Source organism: Synchiropus splendidus, chromosome 1 (genome assembly GCF_027744825.2).
Source record: "Synchiropus splendidus isolate RoL2022-P1 chromosome 1, RoL_Sspl_1.0, whole genome shotgun sequence".
In the NCBI taxonomy this organism is placed as follows: Eukaryota; Metazoa; Chordata; class Actinopteri; order Syngnathiformes; family Callionymidae; genus Synchiropus; species Synchiropus splendidus.
Genome location: NC_071334.1, coordinates 12,790,608 through 12,800,332, shown reverse-complemented (window position 1 = coordinate 12,800,332; position 9,725 = coordinate 12,790,608). Strand labels below are relative to the sequence as shown.

The following is a 9,725-nucleotide window of genomic DNA, read 5'->3' as shown; positions in this document are numbered from 1 at the left end:
ATTTTCCTCTTTGTACAAGCAGCGGACGCACAACAACCTCTGGTGTGGACGAGGTACTCAAACCAGGGCTGGACCATCTGAACAGGATTTGAACAATCCCACCTCTTCATCTGGTTGTGTGTAGAAACAAGCCCCCATAAACTGAATTTGAAAGTGAATGCTCCTTTTCTTTAACATTCAAAAGTATTAAATCGGGTCTGTTGATTTTTGTGCAATAGAAATTAATTTAACATCCCCAAATTGACTTATTTTTGCCTTTGAAGCGCTTCTGGGTCAAGTTCAAACACGGGGATTTTGATGAGTCTCCTGCGTCTTCTTGACCAGGATGATTTTTCCACAAGCTTGGACTTTTTGTTTGCTCACTGGGAAACAAACGCTCAGATTGTGCCAAAAATCATCGTGTTTGTGGGAGCTGTCGACGAGTGGAGGACCCTCGTGCTCCTCTCGTCGCCGAATTTGTTTTTAGCAGATCAAATCTGGCAAAAGGGACTGAAGTGTTCCGTGGTTTCCTTACAGTCAAATGTGTTGAAAGTGTCTAAACTCCACCTGATGAAAATGTACTGGCTCTTTTTTTTTTTTTTTTTTTTTTTTTTAAGGAAGCCGTTTTGTTCACAGTATTTCCTTTTTCTTTTCCCCATGAAATAAAACAGAATGACAACAAACTTTTCTTATGAAGTCTTTTATTTTTCATCACATTTTCTTTGCAAAGATCAAGTTTTGTGGTTGAAACAGACTTGTTTCCAGTCCACAAGTCAGAACCGCTTCAATAAATTAGAGATTCATAGATTCATTGATGGTTAAAAAAAACAAAAAAAGGCAACATATTGTGGGGGGTGCAAGACATGGAAGTAGCACGCATGAAAGTTAACTGGTTGGAGTGGTTTAAGACTCAATTTAAAGTCATTTGGAATATTCAGGAAATCAGTCAGCAAAAGGTCACAAAACATGCTGACGCTGATCAAAAGTTGTAAACGTGGAGTTGTATCAGGATGTGGTGTTTTGGAGTCTGATTAGACAAGTGTGTGTGTGTGTGCTTGTCCTGCCGCTGCACACACATGGTTAGGTCATTTGAAGAGGATTAAGACACACAAGGTCACGGCAAAAAGAGCCGAGATTTACTACTTTTACTACGATTCAAACCTACATTTTAGTCGATTAATTTTAAAAAAGGACTCAAGTTCAAATGGATTCAGTCGATTTCCAGTGGCTCTTTCTGTCGACGTCACTACCCCACAATCACTTCCTGTTTACTTTTGAGAGGAGGCCAACGATGGCGCGACACTCCAGATCACAATCACCAGCAGTAGTGTATCTCAAAGTGGCGACCCGAGGATGACACCAGATTCCACCTCTGATCAGGAGGGTTGGAACCATCAGCTCAGTTATTCAACTCAAAAGTGTGTCTGCCGAAGTCTTAATAGTGGGACGGTGTTAAACTGGTAAAAAAAACATGAAGTGACCTTGTGGAGGACTGAAGAGTCCCTAACCTGGCGGTGAGTGAAGGGCTTGGGTGCTGAGGTCAAAGGTGGCAGGACAGGATCTGACATCATAGTTGGAGGGGGGGGGGTTACACACGGTGGGAACGGCAGCTTCCGCTTTCAAACAGGGTCCTCAACAGGACCTCAGTGGGTCTTGATCTTGGGTTGAGTGACCCGTCGAGCAACATTGTAGAGAAGTCCAAAGTTCTGCAACACAACAATGTAGGTCAACAATAAGCTCCCAGAGAGCCAATAGCTTCTAACAGTGAAGCTGAGCACAACACAGTGTGAAATGCAAAACAAAGTGGAGGCGTCTGCAACAGAACCTGACGGCTGTGAAAAACAAAGTGCCACAACACTTCATTTGATTAGAATGTGCCTGATGTGACCAAACATGGTGATGTCTCAGTCCTGTGATGTGATGAGTCACCAGCAGGTGCCAGGACTGACTCATGAAAAGACAAAACAAGTCAGCTCCATCGCTGCGTTTGAGGAAGCCACTGACCGCACACCAACATAACATCAAGCCGCGAGCCATGTGAGCGTGGGCTGGTCAGCGATGGCACACCAGGAACAGGACCATCAGCGATCCATAAGCCCTGACGTGACGTTTCTATTTACATGTAATAGTCCCAGCAAGGTGACAGGCTCTTCCTGTGAAACTTGAACACTAGGTTTCTTGCAGAGATCTGAGTCAGACTGGAGCGTGGGGGGAGTGGGCGGACTCACCTGGATGGCCAGATACATCACGCCCAGGTAGGCGGCGATGCAGACAGCCAGCAGCAGGTCGAAGATGGCGGGCTTCACTCTGAGAAAAAACATGAAGGAGTCAGCGCTGCTCTCAAAAATCACTCCTGAGACCAAGCGCCACCCACCTGTACGCGTTCATGGTCTGCTTGAGCTGGTCGTAGAAGACAAACTCTGGATCCCTGTGGACGACGGGTTCACACCATGAGGGGGACAGCGAGCAGCGAAGCGTGACTGACTGACGTCCTCACCGTTTGTCCGCTTTGACGTAGTGCTTCTTGACGTCCTTGAGGTAGCGGCTGAGGTGATACTCCAGCGTGGACACCACACTGCTGTCTTTGTCCAGCAGCTGGGCGGCTCTGGGCTGCGCCGTCAGCCAGTCCACCACTGCTGACAGGTGCTCGTCCTGCACCTGCTATGGAGAAGGCAGCCATGACAGTCTGGACAACAGTCTGAGCAGGTTTCACCATCACTTCTCGGCCATGATGTTACAGCCTTTTTCCGAGTGTTTGAATTGTAAAGCCGCCAATTCCTTGATTTACCATTTGCTCCGTAAAGATCTGCAGGTCTCCTGGCGCCCCCTGTGGAGGAACCACTTTTAACATAGTGCACTAAAGCGATGGAGAAGGGGGAGAATGTTTGAAGATAATTCACGCTTCTGACCTTTTCTGTGAGGTTGTAGATGACCCGGGCCAGAGCCTCCGCGACAACTTTAGTGTTCCGGCCCAGTTTGTTCACATCAACGTGAGGCCTGCAAGACAGAAACACACCTGCAGACCATCAGCGCGAGCTATTTAAAAAAAAACACAATGAGGGGGAGGGGGCAGCAGTTAAAGGCAGATCACAGTTCACCCAAAAAAAAAAAGTGCCACTGAGAAAGCAGTTCAGTCAGAGACATGCAGTGATGCACCCACCCAGCAGGGGGCTCTCCCACTCCGTGGTGAGCGAAAGGGGACACTGACCGCACGTCCATGATGCTGGAGCGCTGAGCCAAGCGGTGCGATGGAAGGTGAGACAGTGTGAAGGCGGGCAGGCGGCGGATGCCGAAGCGCTCGTGCTCCCAGGCCAGCATGTCGTCGGCCAGGTTGATCTTCTTGTGAACCATTGAGAACTTCACTTCGGGGAACTGACTCGCTACGACCTGCAGAGAGAGCGTCTTAGGTGAACGACTCTCAGCTACGGATGACTTGTCGTACACAGTCTCCACGATGACAATTCTGCATTTCACGATAAATTCGATAAACACGCCGCTCACTCGCTGCATTGAACCTGCATACATTGAACATGACGAGACCGCGACGCCGCGTCGCGCTCTCCAGCTCTGCGACGTCTGACAGTCGACACCGGCGTGTGACAGTTGCGGAGAGTGTGGTGGACTTTGGTTCACGATCGTAGTTTTAAAGTCTTATTTTAGTACAGGGAACCTTTGATTATGACATCAGTCAACTCTGAGTGTCTGGATCCCTGTTTATTTTATTAGATGGAGTGGTCCTCATAGGTTCTCTGACGCGACCAACACCGTGGTGAAACTAGTTGGATATTGGACGGAGTTCCGCTCCGGTATTGGCAGCGGCGTCCTCTTCTGTGTCCCCATTGGGATCCACTGATCGCGGACACACTCTCACAGGCAGTGCTAATGGTATGACCCTGCATCAGTTAGGGACCATCAACAAATTCTAAAACGTTCAAAGTATTAGTGATGTTTTCAATAAGGCAATGAAAAACAACTAGGAGGGAGAGAGAATTGTGAAAATGTTTTCCATCACACAAGACAAAGGGCAGACAGTTTGTATCATGATTTGGAGAATATGACTAAATGATCATTTCTTCACATGATTTTTAATATTTCTTCAATAGCATCTTGGAAATGTGTTCAGACTGGTCCATAGTTCAAGTCAACTGTTAAGAGAGCAGACAGACGGCTCAATTTAACCCCTAAATAAATCTGGCAGAGCAGTCCGTCAGACACCAGCGGCTTCTACCAGAGACGTGAAACATTGAATTTCTCGTCTCTGCACTTAGTTAGCTATTATATTTAAATATAAACAAATAATGATGTTGATGAGGAAAAACTCCACTAATACGTTTCATCATCAAACAGTTTCAAGAGAGACTGTAGTGTGTCCAACACATGGAATAGAATGAAAATGTATTTATCGTGATAACTTTTTTGTCCATACCGCCCATCCCTACTCTCAGCATAATGCAGTTTAAGCCTGACAAAGATCAGACCAGGTGATCTGCACCTGAGTAAGCAGTAGTAAATACAGATATACATGGAGAATGTGCTCGGGTCTTTGTGGAAGTGTGGTGAATACATGAACCTGATCTCAGTCGTGCTGGGAGCTACAGAATTGTAGAACTGGGCTCCAAACACCTTCACTCAGGTCCAATCATCTTAGTTCTCACAAGAAGACTCAATGATGTGATTTGGCATCTCAGGACTATTAGCAAAGTGGCTTATCTGTTCTGGGGCTCACCCAGACGCCAGGCTTAAAGCCAATATTGAGGGAATATTGTACAATAACTGAGCGTCTGATCGTTTCCCAGAGGACCATTTGGAGGTCTTAGTTGTCCGGTGCATAATGCATTTTTCAACCTGACACGCAACAGTTTTTTTCTGGTGGAGGGAACTATATAACTACATAAAATTGATATGGACTGGCATGCATTACGTGGTAGAAGCCATAACCGTGGAAAAATGACGGCAGTAAAGTGCTAAAGGAAGTGTGAAGGCAAATAAAGTCAATCTATGGTAAAATCCTCTGTCTCTTTTCCATTCTGTGTGCGGGATTAGCCGGATGACCAGGTTACTACTGCATAATGAGCAAGCCTGAGTCAAGTGTCACTACGACGTGAGAAACCTGCAGGTCGCAGATGGTAGCTGTATCAGAGACTAAATTCAATACTACTCCATCTTGCCAAAACAGCGGAATCGGCAGCTACTACCCTACTAGGAAGCTTTGTTTTTATAAGCTATTGTCTCAGTTTGGCAGTTATCGACATGAAAATGTCGCCATTGATGTTGGTGAACGTGACTTCTTACCGTCTCAAGCTCTTTAAGTAAAGAAAACTGGGGTGTTCCTTCTTTAGGAGGCTTAGAGACATGGAGGTGCAAAGAATCTCCATTCCCCAGGGTGTCCAAACACAACACGAAGGCCACGTTGTCCTGAAGAAGACTAGAGTCTGGAAAACAAAATTCTGCGATTAGACAAATGATATTTTAAAAATGTTGTTCTTCTGGATTAACACTAAAGTAGAAGAACTCAACCTGTGTGATCCAAATTGTCCTCCAACCACCGCTTGGTTCCTTGGTAGTTAAACTTCCCTCCACCAGACACGAAGAACAGCAGGTTGTAGCTAAAACCACATTATTTGGGGGGAAATCATGATCAATGTTCTTATGTCACTCTACCAAATGAATCAGCAAGCTCACCCAGCATGTGTCCTCTTGTAGGTGTAGAGCTTTGAGAAGAGGCGAGCGAGCTCCAGTAACATGGACACTCCACTGCCGTTCGAGTCAGCACCATATGACAACCACTGCACATAGGCAGCACACAGGTTATTCATTTAATACCAGAAGGCTTTGCTATTCTCATTTGTAGGAAGCTGGAGGAGTCAGAGTCAACAAGAGAAACGTACCGGAGCAACACCAAAAGAGTCGTAGTGAGCTACGACGACAATTGTTGGCAGGTCTTCACCTCCCACACCTGCCAGTCGACCCTGTCAATGGAGAGAAAAAAATAAATCACTAAATCAATCCACCATCAATAAAACTGGACTAAAAACACACTGCAGAAGTCCCCCTTTTTTCCTCACCTCTAGACTAGTGATGGCCCAGTCGCTGACAGCTTTGCTCTGAGCTCCGCTTGTGACCATCTGAAAGCCATTGGCAGTGGCCGTATGTAGCAAGACTGCACAGGAAAACAACCATCACAAACAAGCACAGCAGTAGAGCACGGTGAAGATGAGATAGGTTAAGAGAGAGACTCACCTTCGGCTGCAGACAAAGCTCCTTGGGATGAAGATGAGGTCAGCGTTTGCAAGTAGATGGACAACAGCTCGTCGTCCTCCACAGCGAAGTAGACCGGGACGATGGTCTCAGTGGCCAACATCTCAGGTTCAAGCTCCATGAACTGCTGCAAGGGACATTGGCATGACAGGCTCAATAAGGCTCAAGCACTTAAAATGGAACTATTAGATTAGATTACACTTTTATGCATATACAAAAGATACAAAAAAACAAGTAATTCTCTCATATATCACATTGAACACGGTGTTTAGTACCTGCACTATGTCTTGAGGCATAGCAGACATGTTCTTTGGCAGCATGATGACCACAGCCCCGGCCGATTGCCGTAGAGCTTTCTGATATTTGTCATAAGAGAAGTCAGCCAGTCGCATGATGACACAGCGGCGACTTAGGACCTCTGCCTCAACAGTACGAGCCTCGGTGTTCAGGATGGCATTTCTCGTACCTGGGAGCAACATCTGGGTTAGTATGTACATGGGTATTGCGTGAAAACACACAAACTACTTATTTTACTGCAGCTAGTCTGAGAAATTATGAAGAATACATTTAGCCACATTCCATCAGCCATTGTGTTGCAAGACAAGAGATTAGATTAGTGGGGAAATTTGACAGGATGTCCTCTTTCTGTTTATTAGATTAGACGGCCTACAGTCCCACAGTGGGGAAATACCACATTTTTGGAGATTGTTGTTGAGCATGTGGGGGAAAACACAAAGGCCCTGAACCTCAACTGCCTTTTAAATCTTCTTAGAGAGTGGATTAATATATGGCCAAGTGCATGAACTGGCAATTGTCAGCAGTCTCGAGGATTACAAACAAACGTCATACAAGACAAAGAGTTAATATTGATTGTAGCTGAAATAGCATTGTGCTGTTTCGTTGTTGTATATAAATTGAGGCCACAAAACCCTCATTGAGACACTTCCAGGAAATGCTTTGTGACCACATGAAGGAAAAGATGGCAGACACCCTGATTAGACAACTGTACAGAAAGATCATAAACTCTAGCAAACGTGTTCAAGGTGAATTCCCGTCCCTGTTAAAACTACACTCAACAATATATGGTATACATTTAGAGACAGATATGGCTTCCGGCGAACCAAAGATGCAGTACTGCCAAGAGTGTCGTTCATAGTAATTTAAAAAATATCAATTCAGTCATTCAGAATAAAGTCAGATATCGGGCGACAGATCGATGACATATTCTAATGTACACGCATTTTAAAGAACGGAAATAAAAGCTCAAATGAATTGAATTAAAACAAGCTAACATGCTAATGCTAACTTCCCGGCTGCTACTGACATGCCGTTAATCTTTCGAGTGCATCTTTGCTGGAGACGGTTCGAATAATATTCTGGGCATCGATCATATTCCAGAGTGTTGACTGCCTTATTCCCGTTAGGATCCACGACTCACCGTACGGCTGTCCCTGCAGGTCGTACTGCTGCATGCGGTACACCGTGAACTCATGTGCCGCTTCGGCCGGCAGCGGGGACACAAGGATCAGCACCGCGGGGAGAAACACAATAATGGTCAGAGGGAAAGAAGACTTGAACATGTTGTCGAACACTTCGCTTGCTTCCTCGAACATTGTGGCAAGTGTTGTTTGATCACAAGCGCGGAGAAACCAAGAGGTTATTCTGTCTGTCAACCACTGCCTGCGGTTGACAGCTAGGACGGCGAACCGGATCAGGCAAATGTGAGGACTACTAACTCCCGCCTATACATTTATATTTCACGGCGGCATTGGTCATATTTACAATTTCAAATTGAATGAACTCAACTTAAATAGAAGTTCAGGAATGCAAGAATCCTTATTATAATTGAGATTTTTGCTGTTTTCATATTAATACAACAAATCGAATTCAAGGGTCCTTCAGGCAACTTCGCGGTGAGCTACCACGGGGCCTGTGGGTGTTGTTCTCACTAGGTGGAGCTCGACTCCAGGTCACACACTCGAGGTATACTAATAAAGCTGCATTACATGGCATCATCTGATGTTTTAAACGCACTTTGTGTATCCTTGTGGTTACAGTACAGAATAATAATAATAAAGATTTTGAAGTACATCAATGAAAGGGCTGAATTAAAGGCATTTGTAGACGCCTAAAAAGATCGCGCTTTTTGACACTAGGTGACGCTCTGCAACACCTTATATCGGGAACAAGCGTTCACTATTTTCCCCTCTAAACACGTCAGAATTTAACTTTAATTTTCTGCCGCATTAACAGTCAACATTTTTTTTCATCCAACCTTTTGGTTGGCTCTGGCCATCTGCCTGTGTTTGGTGTTGGTGTAGATTTTAAGCAACTATAAACCTGTCATTACTCTGAACTATCCCATCACATTTCAGTGGCACTCATCTGCCATCCATAGTGTTGTTTCCATGTAGATTCCCCTGTTGTTCACTCTGCAGTGACTAGGTCAGTCAGGGCCGCCCGGTCTTTTCCTGGAAATATACTATTAGGCCTCTACACACAAGTGTGGTCATTGTTTGTGTCGGGAGCATTGTTTCTTATGTACCAAATAATTGTTCTTCCCCCTGCACTTCAAATGACCTAAGAAGTAAATACCTCACCTAGCCTTTTGAATATAAGGGAATAGCACATAAAAAAGTATTGTGATTTAAGAGCAGGATAAAAGCCATTGTCCAACTGTAAGAGCTGGAAATCAATTCTATCTCTTGCTTCTCTCTCAGCCCAGGGCCGCTTGGCTAAGTGGGAGATTAATGCTGATATGATGTCTTCCCATCCCACTTAATGGACCTTGGCGTCATTATTTCCTGTTGTATGAGTGTAGCGTAGCATGGATGATGATTGGATGAGCAGCAAAACAAAGTACAAAACCAATTTGGCGCAGGTCAAATTATTGAAAAAAAAGCACGGAAGAAAGTGATACGACCGGAGAAGGGATGAGTAGCAGGTGCGTCCACTCACTTTCAGGTAGAGAACACATACCTCTGCTTACATATACACTTATTGTTTTTCATGGATGAAAGCAGAAAACCTGCTCCAAACAGGCATCAACATGGAAGTCTGTTAAGATAAACAGTCCAACACATGCACGCACACAAAGAAGACACACAAAGACGAACACAGCCACACAATGCATGAGCTGTTCGGTGTCCTCATTTCTTTCCACTGCTCCTGGGAATGTCCTGAATCAGACGGCCTTTGCTCCCGACCCCCGGCCGCAGAAAAACACTTTCTCTGTGGCGCCACACAAAAGGTGCAGTCAGTCAGAGTGTGTGTGGGTATGGGCTGTGGATTAACACGAGATTAGCTACCTAGCGGTGAGAAATCTTCAATGTAGCGTTTTGTCTTTTCCATTCCTGACGGAAGCTGTGTCATTCATGGGGCAGTATCAGAAGAGGTGGTCGTAGTGGGATACGATATGAATGGCATTCTCTTCGAAGAAGGTGTTGCAGGCCTCATAACTTCACGTTGTGTCTAACCTGCAAAGATAG

General features: G+C 45.2%; 1 protein-coding gene across 4 annotated transcripts; it reads right to left on the bottom strand.

Annotated features, from left to right (window-relative positions):
* Nucleotides 1–159: 159 nt before the first annotated feature.
* ncln (nicalin) lies at nucleotides 160–7,985 on the bottom strand. Of its 4 annotated transcripts, none has more exons than XM_053862758.1 (15): nucleotides 7,676–7,985; nucleotides 6,513–6,703; nucleotides 6,220–6,364; nucleotides 6,045–6,139; nucleotides 5,868–5,948; nucleotides 5,662–5,765; nucleotides 5,497–5,585; nucleotides 5,272–5,411; nucleotides 3,140–3,366; nucleotides 2,889–2,976; nucleotides 2,768–2,806; nucleotides 2,477–2,637; nucleotides 2,354–2,407; nucleotides 2,208–2,286; nucleotides 160–1,685 (listed from the first exon to the last, which is right to left on the bottom strand). In XM_053862758.1, exons 1-15 carry the CDS (start codon nucleotides 7,848–7,850, stop codon nucleotides 1,623–1,625), a joined length of 1,731 nt encoding a protein of 576 aa, XP_053718733.1. In that variant the 5' UTR covers nucleotides 7,851–7,985; the 3' UTR covers nucleotides 160–1,622. The 4 variants fall into 4 exon arrangements, with proteins under 4 accessions (XP_053718733.1, XP_053718750.1, XP_053718726.1 ...); XM_053862775.1 differs by having other exon boundaries at nucleotides 161–1,685; nucleotides 3,188–3,366; XM_053862751.1 differs by having other exon boundaries at nucleotides 162–1,685; nucleotides 2,477–2,640.
* Between the last annotated feature and the right edge of the window lie 1,740 nt (nucleotides 7,986–9,725).